Source organism: Lepidochelys kempii, chromosome 2, assembly GCF_965140265.1.
Source record: "Lepidochelys kempii isolate rLepKem1 chromosome 2, rLepKem1.hap2, whole genome shotgun sequence".
Classification (NCBI taxonomy): domain Eukaryota; kingdom Metazoa; phylum Chordata; order Testudines; family Cheloniidae; genus Lepidochelys; species Lepidochelys kempii.
In genome coordinates this window covers 222,094,882-222,115,258 of record NC_133257.1, presented here as the reverse complement: position 1 = coordinate 222,115,258, position 20,377 = coordinate 222,094,882, and the positions used below count along the sequence as shown (strand labels likewise).

Below are 20,377 nucleotides of genomic sequence, written 5' to 3'. Positions count from 1 at the left end.
GTAGTGCCAATGTGTCTGATTTAGGCATCTCAACTTATAATGTCTCTGTTTACTTAGATCTGGGCATTCCTTAATCATTAGTCAAGTAAAACTAGCATTAATGTCAATGGGAATTCTGTCCAATAAGGACTTAGGACTGGACCTTTAACATCTTCATAAAAGACACTCACTGAATTAAATTAACTAAAAATAAATACTTACTCTGGTTTTGTTGATCTGCTGCTGAAAAATGTTGCCATTGTTTTATTAGGAGTCAAGTTTTCCCCCTTCATAATATGATAGATAGTAAGGCCCTCTCCAACAGGTTCTTACCAAGATACTGGGTTTGGAAAAGGTAAACCCTAATGTCAGCATTCTGAACTTGACACCAGAAAGTCCTATGATATATCCTTGTGTATGGTACTCTAATTGTGGGATAGCTGATAAATTGGAATAAAATCCCAAGCTTGAGTGCAATATCTCGGCTGATAAAAAACTGTAGTTCTGTGTAAATATGTTCATTGGTGAAATCATAAGTGTTGCATGACCTCAGTGAGAATTACACTTGATGAAAACTTGACTGAAACTGGTGGTTTTAGATCTCAAAATCTAGTGGAATATGCACTTGCATGGTAAACCCTCCTTTGTTCTTTACTATTGTCTTTTTAGATGTGTTTAATGACATCATTAATTGTAACAAGGGGATTTGAAGCCCACTCAGTGCCCTCTCCCTGCATTGTAGGTCCTGGAACTAATCTATATTTAATTGATACAGAGGTGATATGCTTTTCCCACTATGAACATTATATGAACAGCCAGTGCTTCTGTGTGTAACTAGAGTTTAATGAGTATGTTAAAATCAAAGTAGAACAAGTTAGTTTCAGTCAGAACATTTACATTTAATAAGTTCTCCAGTACAGCGATTTCCTCAAGTGTTTCGCAGCCGGTGTTCCAGTGACTGCTTTATAATAGCATTTAATTGATTATTAACTAGTCTTAAAAATTCTTATTGTACAGGAAATGGGCCAGTAACTAAACACAGTAGATTCTCTTGCTGTGTTTGTGGTGTGGGTTGAGCTGGGTTTGTTTTAGCGACTGAGAGTACTCATATGTGCATGCACGCTCCTGTGTAGGTAAGTGGCTATCGACTTAACCTGTAATATCACACCATTCTATATACTCTGGTTAATGAACATAGCACCTTTCAAGTATTTGTCTGAAGTGTTATGAAAAGCCATAGCTCTAAGCAGTTACAACATAATGAGAGAGATTACATTCCAAAGTTATGTTTAAGTTTCTAATTTTTTTTAGAATAGTTCTAGCTCAGATTCTCTTTTGGGGTGTGGCCATTTTGTACAGCAATATCAGCATCCCAACTCTAAAGACAGCAGATGTGGTTACTGACGGATCCTCTGGTTCTGTAAAGCTACTTCTCCTACCCTACTGCTGCTGGCTTCGGAAGTGTGGTTCTGGGAAGAGCTAGGCCTGGGCGTCTCTATCAGCTCCTTGGTGCTGTTAGCTGTGGATGTGAGTTAGAGTAGTGCTTTCCCTGAATTACACTGTGTACTACTCAGCTGTAGCTGAAGATCTGGGCTTTTGTTTATAAAGCAGCCCCCTTCAAAATGACTAGGCGTTAAAAAACCAGCCAGCCAAAACCCAGTTAAAGTAAGATTAAAACATTAAAAACATTAAGCAAAATACTAAAAAGCCAAACAACATGATCAAAACAGATTATCAAAGAGACATTTGGTCCTTGGGGCCAATTACACCACTTATGGGAATGGCACATCTCCAATAACTTAAATAGAATCATGAGCACAGAAAATTTGCCCCAGTATTTTTAGAAATATCTCCTTTGCCACCAAGGGAAAATGTAGTATAATTGTTTAATTGGCTTAGATTTCTGTGCTACTGTGCTATCAGAGAAATAACATCCCTAATTATAATAATAAAGGAAATAATACAAATTGAAATCTTAATTTTCCAGGACCAATATGTAGTCTTTTGATATTTGAAAATATGCAGGATGTTATTCACAAGGTCAGATTAAATTATCATATTGGTTTCCTCTGGCCTTAAACATCTATGAAATCACTGTTTGATCATAAACTACTAATATATTATTTGCTATTCATCTAATGTTATACAAATATATTTTTTGTGTATGACTGGTTTAATAAAACACCTGTATGGATGTTGTGTAGCATTCTAGTTAGTGACAAGTCCTGAAGAAACACACACATGAATTTGCGGAACTAACAACTGTGGTGTGTAACCCACTTAAATAAGCCTCTGTATCAGATGACTAGAGGTGAGCTAATATAACGCCGATTTTTTAAAAAAGGTTCCAAAAGCAGTCCTGGCAATGACAGGCTGGTTAGCCTAATTTCAGTACCGGGCAAATTGGTGGGAATATAGTAAAGAACAGAATTATCAGACACATAGATTAACATGATTTGGTATGAAAAGAGTGAACATGGCTTTTGTAAAGGAAAATCATGCCTCACCAATGCAGTAGAATTTTTTGAGGGGGTCAGCAAACATATGGACCGGGGTGATCCAGTGAACATAGTATACTTGAACTTTCAGAAAGCCTTTGACAAGATCCCTCACCAAAAGCTCTGAAGCAAAGTAAGTAGATAATAGGATAAGAAGGAAGGTCCTCTCATGGATCAGTAACTGGTTAAAAGGCAGGAAACAAAGGACAGGAATAAATAGTTTTCAGAATGGAGAGAGGTAAATAGTGGTGTCCCCCAAGCATCTGTTCTAGGACCAGTGCTGTTCAACATAGTCATAAATGATCTGGAAAAAGAGGTAAACAGTGAAGTGGCAAAGTTTTCAAATGATACAAAATTACTCAAGTTAGTTAAGTCCAAAGCTGTCTGCAAAGAGCTACAAAGCAATCTCCCAAAACTGGGTGGCTAGGCAAGAAACTGACAGATGAAATTCAATATTGATAAATGCAAAGTAATACATATAGGGAAATATCATTCCAACGATGTATACAAAATGATCGGGTCTAAATTAGCTGTTATCACGCAAGAAAGAGATCTTGGATCACTGTGGATAGTTCTCTGAAAACATCCACTCAATGTGTAGTGGAGGTCAAAAAAGCTAACAATGTTAGGAACTGTCAAGGTTCCTCCCCCACTCTGAACTCTAGGGTACAGATGTGGGGACCTGCATGAAAAACCTCCTAAGCTTATCTTTACCAGCTTAGGTCAAAACTTCCCCAAGGTACAAAATATTACCCCCGTTATCCTTGGACTGGCCGCTACCACCACCAAACTAATACTGGTTACTGGGGAAGAGCTGTTTGGACGCGTCCTTCCCCCCAAAATACTTCCCAAAACCTTGCACCCCACTTCCTGGACAAGGTTTGGTAAAAAGCCTCACCAATTTGCCTAGGTGACTACAGACCCAGACCCTTGGATCTTAAGAACAATGAACAATCCTCCCAACACTTGCACCTCCCCTTTCCTGGGAAATGTTGGATAAAAAGCCTCACCAATTTGCATAGGTGACCACAGACCCAAACCCTTGGATCTGAAAACAATGAAAAAGCATTCAGTGTTTTACAAGAAGACTTTTAATAAAAAATAGAAGTAAATAGAAATAAAGAAATCCCCCCTGTAAAATCAGGATGGTAGATATCTTACAGGGTAATTAGATTCAAAAACATAGAGAACCCCTCTAGGCAAAACCTTAAGTTACAAAAAAGATACACAGACAGAAATAGTTATTCTATTCAGCACAATTCTTTTCTCAGCCATTTAAAGAAATCATAATCTAACACATACCTAGCTAGATTACTTACTAAAAGTTCTAAGACTCCATTCCTGTTCTGTCCCCGGCCAAGACGACTACAGACAGACCCAGACCCTTTGTTTCTCTCCCTCCTCCCAGCTTTTGAAAGTATCTTGTCTCCTCATTGGTCATTTTGGTCAGGTGCCAGCGAGGTTACCTTTAGCTTCTTAACCCTTTACAGGTGAGAGGAGCTTTCCCCTGGCCAGGAGGGATTTCAAAGGGGTTTACCCTTCCCTTTATATTTATGACAGGAACCGTTAGGAAAGCGTTAGATAATAAGACAGTAAATATTATAATGCCACTATATGAATCCATGGTATGCCCACACCTTGAATACTGTGTGCAGTTCTGGTCTCCCCATCTCAAAAATGTATATTAGAATTGGAAAAGGTATTAAAAATGGTAATAAACATGATTAGGGATATGGAACAGTTTCCATATGAGGAGAGATTAAAAAGACTCAGACTGTTCATCTTGGAAAAGAGACAACTAAGGGAGGTTATGATAGTGGCCTATAAAATCATGAATGGTCTGGAGAAAGTGAAGAAGGAAGTGCTGTTTGCCCCTTCACATAACACAAGTACTAGGGGGCCACCTGATGAAATTAATAGGCAGTGGGTTTAAAACGAAAGGAAGTATTTCTTCATGCAACACAGTCAACCTGTGGAACTTGTTGCCAGGCGATGTTGTGAAAGACAAAAGTATAACTGGGTTCAAAAAGGTGTTAGATAAGTTCATGGAGGAAAGGACCATTGATGTCTATTAGCCAATACGGTCAGGAAAGCAAAACCATTCTCTGGATGTCCCTAAACCTCTGACTGCCAGATGCTGAGACTGGACAACAGCTGATGCATCAGTGGATAATTGCCCTATTCTTTTCATTCCCTCTGAAGCATCTGGCATCAGTCACTGTCAGAAGACAGAATACTGGGCTAGATGGACCATTGGTCTGACTCAGTGTGTCCAATCTTACGTTCTTCCAGCATTATGATCCAGGCATGCACATTTATTGGGAGATAATGGCATGCAATCTAATCCTTTTCAGTCAATCTGTTTATATCCAAACTAGTTAGTTTATAATATCTCTTGCATGATGCCAGGGACAGCCAGACAATTGCACAAGTAGGCAGTTCATTTCTGTATTCCATTCAGAAGGCTTGTCCATTTCACAGTTTCAGAATGCAAGGCCCTCATGAACCTATTATCAAGGAGGAGGGCAGGTAGTTTTGGGAGGGATAACATGGGAAGTTGTTAAAATGTGCCAGTTCAGTCTATTCTGAAACATCTGATTTTCTCAGAAAGAGACACGTTTTCAGTATACACAGAAAGCACTGACAGAATAAATTGTGCCAGATCGATAGAACTGTGTCAAGGCCCTTACTGTATCTGTTGGCTGGGGTGGGGGAGAATCCTTCTGGAAGGTGAACAGGCAGCAAGATTGAAAGTCAGGAGGCAGGTAGGGAAGCTCCACATATGTGATGGAGTGAAAAGGGGCTATTTCTTGTATACTCTAAATTAGCAAAAGACCAGTTCCTTCTAAAATCTAGAATTAATTTATTACCAGTGTAAATCCTTATCTGCAGATCCTAACTCACCAAAATAGTCTTATTGTTTCCTATGGAAATAAATAAGGGTTTTACAGGACTGCCCGCAAAACATATATAATCCAGCAAAGCCATGTTTGTTTTTCAGTTGTTAGTAATATTTTATTTTAAAAAAATTGAAGTATGTTTCACAACTTTCATAGTATTTGTCTCCCCAATCGTTTCAGCTCTGCTCTTCTTCCTCTCTTTCTTTTTTCACTGTCTTCTCTTCATGGTAGATCCTCAAAGCACTCTGTTATAATAATGAAAAATGTACAAAAAACCTCTATCCCAGGTTGTTTCTCTGCTTTGAGTTATGGATATAGATGATATTCTAATGCACAAACTGGGCTTCTCCATACATAGCAAAAAACATTTCAAAATCGGGACACGATTTCAAACTAAAGTGAATGTTGGATTGAATATCAACCTGGATTTGATCCTGTTTTGTAGCTGGTGTTTTGGTGTTTTCACTCTGTCCCTTTCCTGACTGCCTGTCACAAACCCAACACACATTGTAGATTCATTCAGTTCAGTTTTATTCTGATTTTAAATCATAGTGATAAAATAAGGGGACTAGTCTGGGAATTCCTAATGCTAAAGGATACACAGCACAGTCTTTTCACTGAGAATCTGAAAAGTTTAAAACTGTTAACTGACAAGAATACACAATAAAGACAAAAGAGACACCTTAAAACTATTTTCTGTACACTGGGGTAAAAATTGCATAGTAGTCTCATCAGCCTTTGTTGTAGGATGGATTGCTGCTCAAGAGAGTTTGGCATGTGTTTTGCTGCTTTGTGTACTACCACTCTTACTCCTGGGGAAATTCTGCTCCAAAAAATTAAAAATTCTATGCCCAATATTTTAAAATTCTGCATATTTTATTTGTCAAAATAACAATATAATCAGGCCAGTTTCAATTATTTTTGTAATTTATTTCAAAATACCTGTCAGCAAGTATGTCTGTAACAATGCAGACAGCAAAAAAGATGCAGGAAATGTTTTTTGACAAATAGATTCCTTACTAGGGATATTAATAGAGAACTTTGAGTCATATTCATTTAAACTACAATACAGAACCATATTTCCCACACCCCTCAAAAGCAGTGGAAAGGCTTGGAGGAGTTAGGGGTAATGGAAGAACTGAGGGAGAGGGAAATAATTGCTGGGAAGGAGCCTGGGAGTGAACTGGGGGGGGGGGGGTTATTGGGTGTGGGTGGGAGAAGTATGGAATGCTTTTGGCAGCGGGAGGAGAGGGATTGTTAGGGAGATGGAGAGCCTCCCCCATGCAGACTCTGGTTACTCCTAGCCTCTCATTGAGTCAGACACATCTGCTCCTGTCCCAGTGTGTCCCTGCACACCCATCCCCATATATCCCTGCACCCTCACTCAGCTACCACTCCTCCCCTCCGTCCCCATGTCCCTACACCTCCATTCAGCCACTCCTCTGTTCCCATGTAGACCTGCATCCCCATTCAGCCACCATATCTCCATGTGTCCCTGAACCCCTATCCCCATATGCCCTGCACCCCCACTTAACAGCCCATGGCTCAATGCTGTCACGCCACTAGCTCCTGTGTCCCTACCACTAGCCCTTCTGAATAGGGTTGCCATGTCTCCAGTTTTCGACTGGAACGCTGGTCAAAAAGGGATCCTGGTAATTCTGCTGACCTGGCTGCTGAAAGTCCAGTCGGCGGTGCAGCGGGGCTAAGGCAGACTCTGCGCAGCTCCCAGAAGTGGTCACCATGTACCTGTGATCCCTAGGTACAGAGACAGCCAGGGTGCTCCATGTGCTGCCCCCCCACCCGAATGCTGGCTCCACAGCACCTATTGGCTGGGAACTCCGGGGCAGTGCCTGTGGGCAGCGCATAGAGGCCCCTGGCTCTTCTGCCTAGGGGCCGTAGGGACATGCCATTCACTTCTGGGAGCTGTGCAAAGCCAGGGCAGGCAGGGAGCCTGTCATAGACCCCCTGAACCCTCCTCTGTACCCCCTGCCCCAGATTGGAACCCTCTCCAATACCCTAACTCCTTTCAAGAGCCCACACCCTAACCCTCTGCCGCAGCCCTGAGCCCCCTCCCGCACCCCGTACCCTGCACCACCTCCTGCACCCCAACCCTCTGCCCCAGCCCAGAGCCCCCTCCTGCATCCCAAACCCCTCATCTCCTGCTGGAGCCAGAGCCTGCACCCCTCCTGCACCCCAAAATCCTCATCCCTGACCCCACCCCAGAGCCCTTACCCCCACTCATACCCCAAGCTCCTGCCCGAGCCTGGTGAAAGTGAGTGAGGGTAGGGGAGAGCAAGCGATGTAGGGAGGGGGGATGGCGTGAGCAGGACAGGGTTGGAGCCTCAGGGAAGAAGCGAGGCAAGGATGTTTGGCTTTGTGTGATTAGAGAGATGGCAACCCTACTTCTGAACCCCAGTCAATGTAACTGGGGCCCACTCAGCAGCCCCATGTACCCCACACTGTCCGTCCCTCTATATCTTGTGTCTCCTCACCTGATCTCGTGGGCAGGGTGCTGTGAGGAAAGTAGCCTTTCCTCCTCCCTATCCACAGCTGCCTGCCCTCTGATCTGGTGCCACAGCAGCCTCTGGTTGGCAAAAAGTGTAACTGCAGTACCTGTCCAGCAGAATCTATTTTCTGCAGAGAAAAAAATCTGCAGGGGACATGAATTCTGCACATGCGCAGTGGCACAGAATTCCGCCAGGAGTATAGTCTTTGGCTCCCCTTTTGGGAATTTGATGCTTGTTTTCAGTTTTGGCATAAGGCCAGGTGTCAGACCTTCATGAATGCCTTATGTAAAGCATAAACCATGGTCACTGAAAACAACTTGTTTTTAGAGTGTTGTATTTCGTGGCCTGCCACATCTGCCTCATGGGTTGCTTGTGCATTGGGTTTCATGAACAAAAAATGCCAACATGTTATTTTCAGTGTAAAATATTTAAGTTTCTCAGTTGCTGCACTGCAGCAAACTATTTTTGAGGAAGCCCTTAGTGATTCTGCAAGCTGTTCATGCCAGTGCAGCCCTGTGCCTCTGAAAAGCCCCTTTGAATGAGTAGCATGCAGGGTAGGGGACTTAGAGGGCAAAGCTGTGCTTGTGATAGTTTGTTTTTTGCTTGTATAATGTCAACAGACCCCGGTCGTCGTCGGCCGGGATCAAACCCTGGGACCTTAGGATCTTAATGCGTGAGCCTCTACTGCATGAGCTAAAAGACGCATGTCTCTTAGCCAAAGCTGTAGCAGTCTCATCAATGTCGAGCTGGTTTAGCTGCCACTAGAGGGGAACGGTGTGTCACACCAAGCAGGTATGGGTTACACTTGCTTGCTTATTTATTCTTAATTCTGAGAGCTTGATTTACTCTAGTGAAATCAGGAGTATATCTACTGAAGCCAATGGAGTTGTTCCAGTGTGGAACCAGTGTAAATGTGATCAGAATCAGGATGTAAGACTATAGTGTAAAAGTCACGAAGAAACCTAAGGAAACGAATGGCTGACCTTCATTCATTCCCTGTAGAATACTTAGAGACATGTTCAGTCAAACCCACATTTGTGTGAAATTTTTTTAACTGCTATATTTTTTTCATTTTGTTTGCTTTAAGTATTTTACAGCACTTTTGTATAGTCAGTTTCACTGTTTTGACTATAGGGGATGTGTTATCTGTTTCCCCTTTTGGTTTTTTTTAGGGTTATCACACAGTAACAGAGAGAGGAAAGATATGATTGTAAAATGGCAGAGATTGCCACAGGGTCTCAGAGCAGGTGTAGAAACGGAAGCTATTTTTAACTCATTTTTACAAATTGACTAGATTACAAGCTGACAGTGTCTCCTTTAATCAAGTCATGAAAACAAAATAGTTTATTATCTCTTGGCACTCCTGTCATAAAAATTATCCAGTTCTCAAAAGCTGCTGGAGTCTTTCAGAACAGATATTCAACAGCCATTTTTGACAGTAAAGTATACTCCCAAAAGCTTGTTCTTTGCAAAAATAGAGATTAGATAGATCCTCCAGGAGTTTTAAAATGGTGCTTTTTTCATATTTCTCCTTATTAGCCTTATATGTGGCTTGCGTTAGTACAAATTCTTACATTAAAACCCAGTTAAAATAAGTCTCCCCCACCCCCATTTTCCCCTCAGTACTTTCTCTCAAGTTTCCAAGCAGTTCATTGAGGTACTACTTATATCATTTTTACCACTTCTTCTCAAAGAAGGGACGTTATTTCTGTAGTTGCATCTAATTAAATGACATGCCCCACTATTTATATAGCTATATAATGTGTATGTATGTACAAATGCACATGTACACAAACTCTTCTGGAGTTACTGTTTAATATCAGATAAAATAATAATGTCTATTTTTTTTCATATACAAAGATATTGTAGGTGGTCACACAGGTCCCCAATCATCAAGAGCAACCAGCCCTACTATGGGGCAGGCAGAAAAAATAAAGCGAAAGCTTGTGGATCTTGGGTAAGCATTTTTTTATTTTAAAACTAGATTTTTATTAGAAGGGGATGGAAAGCTAAGTTTCAAATGACATTTGTTGATGGTCTCTAATCTTGTTATAGGGCTCCCTTGAGAAGGAGTTCCCACAAGGGCAAGAAATGGAAAGAGAGAGAAGTCATTAGGGTGGCCTGTGGCACCAGGTATGGGTAAAACAACAAAGATGTAATCCGTCTCATCCCAAAATCCTTGGCAAAACTGTGCTATCCAGTAGATAAAACCACTGATAGTCCACCTTTCCTGTGTGTATTGCTAAAATAAAGTAATACCCGTGGGGCCAGCTTTCATGAATCCCTGTTATAGCCAGTTGTTGTTAAGAAGAAACTGACACTGATGAGAGGATATTTTAACAAATAGCAAAATAATAAGTGTTCATACTCTAAAAATAGATTGAGCCACATAATGCCCAAGATAGGCCTATGCTCCCATTGACAACGATGGAAGTTGCACACACAGATTATTATAATTCACACACACATACCTATATAAAATATTAGGGCTGTCAAGCGATTAAAAAAATTCATCATGATTAATTGCGCTGTTAACAAAAGAATGCCATTTATTTAAATATTTTTGGATGTTTTCTACATTTTCAAATATATTGATTTCAATTACAACACAGAATACAGAGTGTATAGTGCTCACTTTATATTTATTTTTGATTAAAAATATTTGCACTGTAAAAAAAAAAAAAAAGAAAAGGTATTTTTCAATTCACCTAATACACATACTGTAGTGCAATCTCTTTATCATGAATGTTGAATTTACAAATGTAGAATTATGTAATTATGTAAAAATAACTGCATTCAAAAATACAACAATGTAAAACTTTATAGACTACAAGTCTACTCAGTCCTACTTCTTATTCAGCCAATCACTTAGACAAATAAGTTTGTTTACATATGCAGGAGATAATGCTTCCCACTTTTTGTTTACAGTGTCACCTGAAAGTGAGAACAGGCGCTCACATGGCACTATTGTAGCCGGCATTGCAAGATATTTATGTGCCAGATGCACTAAAGATTCATATGCCCCTTCATGCTTCAACCACCAATCCGGAGGACGTGTGCCTGTGCTGATGATGGGTTCTGCTCAATAACAATCCAAAGCAGTGCAGACCGATGCATGTTCATTTTCATCATCTGAGTCAGATGCCACCAGCAGAAGGTCAATTTTCTTTTTTGGTGGTTCGGGTTCTGTAGTTTCTGCATCAGTGTTGCAGTTTTAAGACTTCTCAAAGCATGCTCCATACCTCGGCCCCCTCAGATTTAGCAAGGCACTTCAGATTTGTAAACCTTGGGTTGAGTGCTGTAGCTATCTTTAGAAATCTCACATTGGTACCTTCTTTGCGTTTTGTGAAATCTGCAGTGAAAGTGTTCTTAAAATGAACAACATGTGCTGGGTCATCATCCGAGACTGCTATAACATGAAATATATGGCAGAATATGGGTAAAACAGAGCAGGGGACATACAATTTTCCTACAAGGAGTTCAGTCACAAATTTAATTAACGTATTTTTTTTTAATGAGCATCATCAGCATGGAAGCATGTCCTCTGGAATGGTGGCCGAAGCATGAAGAGGCATATGAATGTTTAGCATATCTGGCATGTAAATACCTTGCAACACCGCCTACAAAAGTGCCATGTGAATGCCTGTTCTCACTTTCAGGTGACTGTAAATAAGAAGCAGTCAGCATTATCTCCTGTAAATGTAAAGAAACTTGTTTGTCTTAGTGATTGGCTGAACAAGAAGTAGGACTGAGTGGACTTATAGGCTCTAAAGTTTTACATTGTTTTGTGTTTGAGTGCAGTTGTGTAACAAAAAAAATCTACATTTGTAAGTTGCTCTTTCATTATAAAGAGATTGCATTACAATACTTGTATTACATGCATTGAAAAATACTATTTCTTTTATCATTTTTACAGTGCAAATATTTGTAATAAAATAAAGTGAGCACTGTACACGTATTCTGTGTTGTAACTGAAATCAATGTATTTGAAAATTTAGAATAATATCCAAAAATATTTAATAAATTTCAATTGGTATTCTGTTATTTAACGGTGCAATTAAAACTGTGATTAATTGTGATTTAACTTTTTTAATTGCAATTAATTTTTTGAGTTAATCCTGGGGAGTTAACTGTGGTTAATCGACTGCCCTATAAAATATATGTGAGGCCCTTTACCCTAAAAGCTTGACACACGTTTCACACAACACTGAAAAGCAGCCTTTGATGGGTTGGAGGACAGCAGACCTTAAATACATTTTGCAGCAGCCGGATAGAACAGCTTGTTTCAGAAAGTGAACAGCTTCATAACAATTTGAAGATACATAGGAAAATTACATATTAGAATTAATTGCTTAATGAGACACCATCTTCAGCACCTCTGTTCACTCAAACTCAAAAACCCAGAAGTGGCAACACCACACCTCTTTGCGAACTTTCCTTGAAGATCTCCTGTGCAAGTATTGAGGAGCTCTGACCAGATCCCAGACCTAGGTAGTATGGCTGCAGGCATGAAAGGGTGAGCCTTTTAGTTAAATGCCAGAAATGTTACGGTAGAATAATACATTCTAAAAACTATAAAAAAATAACCTGATCCAAAACTTGCAGAAAGCAACACAAATGCAAAAGAAAAACAATAATATAAATGAACAATCAAAGTAAATAAATTCATCCAACTGTGAATTCTCTGCAGAAATATCTTTTTGACTTGTGCATGTACACAGTGATTTGTGGAACTTTGCTGAAAAACCAACATACAGATAAGCTTAAAACTTTTTACAAGCATTAAGCCAAAGTTCTAACCTTGTATCTGAGAGGAGGATTGTTGCACTGAATATAATGTTCTGGATTGGTGCACTCAACTTCCAGTGATGTCAGTGAGAGTAGCTAGCCATGTCCTATTCTGGGGTAAATCACTGCAGCTCCATTGAAATCAGTGGAGCTACATCTGTTTACACCATCTGAGGACCTGACTCATTGTGTGCCTCTCTAAGGCTATGTATAGCTTGTGCTATATATTGCTGTATGTCTCTGGGGAAAAAGAGAAATTTGTAAAAGAAAACTGTGTGCAGTGATGCGTATCTGTGAGAGATATAGAATCTTTAGTGAGTTTATTTAGCATTTGAATGATAAACCAAAGGGAAAAAAATGAATCTTTCCTTGCCTGTGAGAAATAACCCCTAGAGTAGAATTGTTTTCTTATTTGACTGTACAAAATATCTGTTCCTTTCTGTGAGAAATAGTCAAGAGCAGACTGAGAATCAGTAAATAGTGAAATATAACCTGATCATTCATTTCTATTAGCCTTTCATTTTTCACTGCTGAATATGCCTGCTTTTGGATTCAGTTGTTGAAGGCAAAGATTGATATTGCCTCTCTCAAAATTCATGAGCTTTTACAACTCTCATTACACTTCTGTAAACTGGAACATTTTTATCACTATGTAACGTTTTAAAGACTGCTTGTACTTTCCTTTGTTTCTGACTCTAAAGAATTTGTTTCTCAAGATCTTTGGATTGCTTTCAATCCAAAAGCTTTAGGATGCTTTCCCTAGAATCCAAAGATGAGGAAGCTCTTTGAACACAAGAGACCGATCCCATGACAACATTCTATTATAATGATTTATTTCCAGTAGAGTGACTGATTGTTATAGAATTAATCCTTTTTTCAGACACATGCTTCATGTACTATTTTGCCATTGTTGGCATTTGTACAGATTGTACTCTCCTCCGTGGCCACCACTGGTCATAGATAAATCAGAACTGCCTCAGTTCTGCAATGCAGGTAGGAAACATGAGTTCTCCTGCCCATGCAGCAGAATGAGCCTACATGTTATCCATCCCAGCAATGTAGAGAACACCTGTATTCTTCCCTGGACAGCAAGATTTGGGGAAAGATCTGGGGTGAGCTTAAGGGAGGAGCAAGAGTGAGGCTGATTGATCTTCCACTGTGTGTATGGCCATCTTTACTGGGGAGGGGGATTCCTGCTCTGCCGCTGTGGGTGGACCTTATGCCAAACCTGGCTACTCGTTGAGGCTAGGGATGGGAAAGATTTGGCCTCGAGCAATCAGGCTTGTCTGCTCCAGCCAGAGAACAGCTGATCCATTTTCTGCTTACTGTATTTTAAATAAGCTGCTTTTTTTTACGATATGAAGTTGTGTGTTTTTAAAAATGTACCTGGTCATTTGTCCAGCATTTCTCTGGGTTGGTACTAGAGTTCAGTTAGTATGAATGGCCTGTACTTTGAGATATGGTATGGTCAGAAAAAACAACACTTAGGCACTGTTCAGTTCTCATCTGCCACCAACTTGCTTTGGTAGTCATTTACCCTCTCTGTGCCTCGGTTTCTCTATCTGTAAAATGGGTGCAATACTTCCTCCTTCACAGAGCTGCTGAGGATTAGTAAGTAGGTAAATGGTTATAAATCAGTTTGAAGGCTTGAAGTGATAAGTATTCCTTCCCCTTCTTAAAAATACTGCAGCATGCTAATATATGGGGATATTTGGAAATTGAATTTTTAAAATAAATATGTCTCTAGGTTCTGTACAATCATCATAAACACACCCAAATTTTATTAGCGCAAATAAGTCTCCACCCAACAAAATATAATTAGCTCCATGTGTCTGCTCTTTAGCCCTAATGAGCCCTCTTGATCTAGATTGTATTATTCTAAATTTAGGGTAACCAACTAAAATGATATGTATGCATGAAAGAAGAGCCTTTTGAAGTGTCAAGGCCTTAGGAATATACCCACCATATACAGATAAAAAGCATAAGAAAGACGAGGGCTAAAATCCTGCTCTGACACCACTATAAAGATCAGGGGGACTCCATTAATTCCAATGGAGTTATGCCAGATTTACACTGGTGGCCAGGGGCTCTGGAACAATGTTTATAGTAGCGGTGCTGATTGCCATTGAACCAAACTGTAAACCCTCTCTGTGATGGAAATCACTTCAAGCCAGGGGGTGCTGCTGCACCCCAAGTTCTGGCACCTATGCTGGTGAAACTAAATACAGAATTTTGCTGTGAGATCGAGGGGCAAAGTTAAATACATGTATTTTAAAGCAATAGAACCATTCAGTTCTGAAACAGGCTATCATAAATCCTGCTCAAAAGGTATCTCAAATTATAGCCAACCCCCGTGGGCCAAATTCTGGCCTCAGTTAGGTCCCAGCAGCCCCAGTGATTCTAGAATGTAAATTCTTTGGGCAGAGGCCCAGACTTTATAGCTTGTCCGTAAAACACCTAACACACTTGGACACAATAGAGGTAATAATTTACCCTTAGTCTTATAACTGTTAGCTTTTCCTCGATGATGACAATCAATTAATTCTATTTTTGTTTTAGCAAAGGTAAGCTGATCATTTGATTAGGTTTACCTAAAAAAAACTTAATATAGAAAAGTCTTTAAGATTTATGTCAGGATACTGATATTACATATAGAGAACTTGAGTTCAAAAACTACCCTTTTCTCCCTTTATCTAATGGTATGTTTTCAGAATGCCAATACCTACAAGTTATTTTAGTGTTCAGCCATGTTTTTAGAAGTAATTGCTCTTTTTGTAATTATGTTATTTTAAATCATTATTAATTTGTTTATTGAGTTTTATAATCTAACACAGATCCTGGCTCCTTTCTGTTAAACAGGACCACTAGAGAGATGCTGGAGAGCTCAGCAAGCAATGCATCTATGTCAGAGCGATCCTCCTCTCTCCCCCATAGCATACCATTCACATGGTATGGAGAGAGTGGCAGAGGATCCAATTCTTCCAGCAACCTGCCTTCATCTAGCAGCTCAACTGAACCATCCTCTGAAAATCTAAGTCCAGCTAAAAAAGGGTCCAAGGTAGAAAACAAAAGCTACCTTATTCCCAGTATGTGGGAAGCTCAATGCTCCAGGAGAAATAAAGAGCCAATGTGGTAATACTGCAATAAACAATGCATGGTGTTCATTGTACAGTAAAAACACATCATTTTTAACACTACCATTCCAGATGGTATATACCTTTTTTATTCTCTCTCTCTCTTGATGTATATTATGAGTAAGATAGGTATGATGTGCTGCACCATACCAAATGGCAGCAGTGGAAAATAGCATTTTTATCCACAGAACAAATGCTAGATTTGTGTATTAAAATATTTTACCGCATTTTTCAGGACTGATTGTTGAGGGGAGGGAGTATCTAAACTCTGTTTAATCTCTCAAAGTGAGATGTTTGCAAACTAAGAAATGTCAATAATGTACACTGTTTGCAGTGTTTTTGTAGCTCTCTGTCGGTCCCAGGATATTAGAGAGACAAGGTGGGTGAGGTAATATCTTTTATTGGACCAACTTTTGTTGGTGGAAGAGATCACTTTCGAACTTCACTGTCCGTTATTTGCCTTTTCTCCACAATAACAAATCTGCCTGTTGCACATGTTGGATATCAGATTTAATTCCATTTCTGAAGATATTTGAAGTAAAAAACATGAATTATTTAAAATATTTCTGTGATTCCTTTCTATGTGCATGAAAGCTTTCAGCATGATAGCCCTAAAATGTATTGTACATAATTTTCCTGTGTTGTTTAATCTGTTTTCATCTGTGGGAAATATTTCTCTAGCAGAATATACCTTGTTATAGCCTGTGCACGTCACTATTTATATTGGGCTGGAAAAGAAACTGAAGTGGTTCTGACCCTCCTTTTCATGAGCATGACTCCAAGTGACATTAATTTTTCACATATGCAGTAGCAATTTTCAAAGTTTTCAAGGGCATTTACCATTCCTTAGGGCCTACATAGGAATCTACAAGATCGCAGAACTCTGACTGGAAACAAAAACTTACCGTTATGTGGAAAGAAAGACAAGATTACCTGATTTGGATTGAGCAAAGATAGGGCACATAAAGGTGACACTGAGTGTATGTGGGGGGAGATTTTCAAAGGGACAAAGAGTAGATGAGTGTACCCAATTTTCATGTGATGTCATTATCCCATTAGTTCTCCAGAGGGACTTCCAGCAGAAAAAGGGAGGTCAAGACTTGATATTTTTCATATTTTTTAAAAGAGCTAGTTGAAAAACATGTGGGTTTTGTTGTTGTTGTTTGTTTCTTTGCACTGACTTACACTTTTTACATTATTGCACTTTCATCTGTGGATTTGAACACCAAGGATGTGGAGTCTGGATCTGCTTGTTTTTTTATTGCCCCTCAGGCGCGTCAGGAATTCCTTAATATTTTGTGTTGTTTTGAAATTAAACTGTTTTCCAAACTCTAATGCAGATCTGTTGCCAATTGTAGTATTCCCCAGTGGTGATTTTTATGATTTCTAGGAATATATATGAATCATGGAGTAATATTTTGCTCACCTTTGCTATAAAGTATAATATTTGTCATTTCATTTTTAAGGAAAATAAATGTCTATTTTGTGGTTACTGTTGCAGCGAATAGCAGCACCTAACATCGGAAGGTCTCCTTTACCTTCTGTCTTATCTAAAGGTTTAGGCAAAGAGGGAAGAACCTCTCATTTCTGAAAGAGTTTATTTAGGGCTCAGTCCAAAATGGATTCACAGAATGATTCCTTGCCTTTTCAATAGTGACTTTCATTTCTCCCTCATAATCCACCCCCTCTCCTACCCATTGTGTAACTGCATGTGCTATGTTTGTCCTAAATGTGTGGAGGGCAGGCATCCTGGAAGGCTGCAAATGCTATTGATCAGCCATGAGAAGCAGTGAAGTTGGCAGCCTCAGAAGGGGCAGGGAGTGTCATCTCTGAGCGGAAGCCTGGAAATTCCTCTCGCACATCTTTGTTACTAAGACACTAACCTGGCAAAAATGTCTCTTAAACACATACCACAGTAATATGTTGTTTGCACTGTTTTTGTAGCTGTGTTGGTCTCTCTAATACCACAGTAATAGACGTATTACATATTATTTCACAAAACATTAACAGTAATAAAGATTGGGCATCCTTATAATAATTGGTTCAGTAAATTATTGAAATCACTCCTGAACTATGCCAGCCTGGAGGGAAAAAGCAAGTCTCCCACAAGATGTGTATGTATGATCTTATGTTGACTTTGACCCATCTTTTTGTCTGCAGAATTTCACATTCACTGATGATTTCAGTCCCAGCAGCACAAGCTCAGCTGATTTGAGTGGTTTAGGAGCAGAACTGAAAACCCCTGGTTTCTCTCATTCCTTAGCATTATCATCAGATGAGGTATGTCTCTGTCATTTTTACAACGGGCAAGAGTTAATTTCTTTCTCCAATAGGATTTCTCATAATAAGTATTCAAATGATAGTTATTTTCTAGAAAACATAATTGGAAAAGAAGAATTTGATTCCTGATTTGCCTTTTATTACAGTATTTCTCATACTTCAGTGTATATATAGGAAATAAAAAAGGGAAATAACAAAATACGATTGGATTCCTAAAACATGCTGCACCCAAGCCTTTGCCACCATTTCATTTCTGTATATTTTTCCTATATTTACATTTAAGTACATGCACACGGACCAATATACACAGCTTGTTAATGTCATATGTTAAAATAAATATAATTGGGATGCCTTTGAGGGAATATGGAGTGTGGGCTAGCTAGGTTGTAGAGGTATGGTATAGTTAGACCAGCTGGTGAAGCCATTTATGATTGAATTTTAAGGACCAAACTTCAAAGGCACCTCCACCCAACCTCTGTGTGTGTGATGTGTAAAAGAAATCACCTGTCTGTGCAATTTTTGCACACTATTACACATGTCTATATTGTGTAAACTTTATACCATGCATATTTCATTTGCATTCAATTTGTGCTTGGTTTGTGCATGTGCAATAGAGTTGACCTAAATTCTGTGCTGTTTTTTGACCAGAGGTTGTCTTGTTTTGTTTCTTTGCACAAGTGTTAGTGTGCAAAAATTATGCCCATTGGATTGGGTGCCAAAATTACATGTCACAAACAGAAGCTATGTTTTGAAAATGGGGTCCTAAAACAAGCTTGGTAAAGTCCCTGGGCCAGCTCTTCTGCGGAGCTACAGTTATTTACACTAGCTGAGGATCTGGACCACTGACTCACTAAGCAGAAGATCGTGCCTAGTTCACATGTGAACCCAGATGAGGTGCAGATGAGCATCTTTATTTATAAATACAGAACCTGTAATCCACTGAAAATGTTGTGGTGAACTCCATATTTTCTTGTGTGAGATACATGCCAGGATTTGCTCTAGAGAGCTTGATTTCAAAACATCTGTTTCTATTATTCTTAGAGCACTTACGTTTGTTGTTGTTAATATATGTTAATATATTATTACAGATTAATATTAATGCCTGCTGTGCATGTGTTTAAAGGGAGATGACTGTTCCATACAGCCACAGTTGTCAAAATTTAAGTTTGCAAGGCTAAAAGTCCTATAGACACTATGGTAGGAATATTGCTGCTGTTTAAGAGTAGATGTTTACTATGCCCACGGTAGAGTACTGACTGGGCAGTGGACATGTGTAAATTGTCTGTACTAATGAGAATTTCAAATTGTAAAGATCTGATCATTTAGACTCATTCATTCTATATGATCTTTCTATTTTGACAGTACATTTCACTAAAACTTACATTATTAAATATTTTTGCTCTCTTATTATTTCACATAATTCTTATTGTACTATGTATTTTAGTGTAGATAATACTCTGTATCCAGTATGCCGAATGATAAGTTTGAAAATGCTTCCATTTTTCTTTTTCAGCCCTCTCTCCTAATACTTTAACTTTGCTGTCTCTGCAATATCTAATATCAACAGGCCTATAAAAATAAAATAATGGCCTCTCTGTCCTCTGCTTCATAATAAATAGCAGCTCCTGAATCAGTCAGTGTGTCCAGTGAGTGCTGCAGAGGACACCTACCCAGCCCTTGTTGTAGGGGATGCTGCTTGGATCAGTCTTCAGCCATTCACTGCTGACTGCTACAGATCTGGGGTTATTAGCAGCACTGCCAGAAACCTCTCCCACAGACCTCCTTGCTGGAGATGACATAACCACTTGTGAGGCAAAAGAATGATAAGCAAGGGGTGGAACACATTCTTATTCCACTTTGTACCCCAGAAATTAAGGGTCTTTGCTGCTTCCATTGAAGTCATTGGCAAAGCTCCCATTGACCAGTGGTGCAGGATCAGGACAGGCTCTTACTAGGAAATTGTGTGCTTTGTAGTTAAGCTTTTAGCATAACCTTTCTGGGTTTGGAAATAGTTTTAAAAGTGATCTGTTTTTCAATAACCAGACCTGTTTGCAAATCGCGGTGCTGCCCTTGCCTGAACTCTCTCGCACGTTGTTACATGTTCTGTATTTTGTTTCTATAATGCTTTTCTTTCCCATTTCTTTGTTGCTCCCTCACTCAGAGCCTGGATATGATTGATGATGAGGTGAGATACTAGTGAGCTGTTTGTGGTGGACTGTGTGACCGTGGCGTGGCGTTGTCTCATGTGCAGATTTGCATTTCTGATCTTATTCTATTGTGCAGCAAATCTC

General features: G+C 39.5%; 1 protein-coding gene across 12 annotated transcripts in view; it reads left to right on the top strand.

Annotated features, from left to right (window-relative positions):
* PPP1R9A (protein phosphatase 1 regulatory subunit 9A) overlaps nt 1–20,377 on the top strand; it is a 261,698-nt gene that overhangs the window by 231,362 nt on the left and 9,959 nt on the right. For 6 of the 12 annotated variants that reach the window (XM_073333895.1, XM_073333897.1, XM_073333901.1 and 3 more), the window contains 5 exons: nt 9,745–9,841; nt 9,940–10,017; nt 15,532–15,730; nt 17,967–18,086; nt 20,248–20,271. In XM_073333895.1, coding sequence (XP_073189996.1) covers nt 9,745–9,841; nt 9,940–10,017; nt 15,532–15,730; nt 17,967–18,086; nt 20,248–20,271 — 518 coding nt within the window. Of the gene's footprint in view, nt 1–9,744; nt 9,842–9,939; nt 10,018–15,531; nt 15,731–17,966; nt 18,087–20,247; nt 20,272–20,377 lie in introns of those variants that run through there. The other 6 variants (XM_073333906.1, XM_073333900.1, XM_073333903.1 and 3 more) reach the window with 4 other exon arrangements.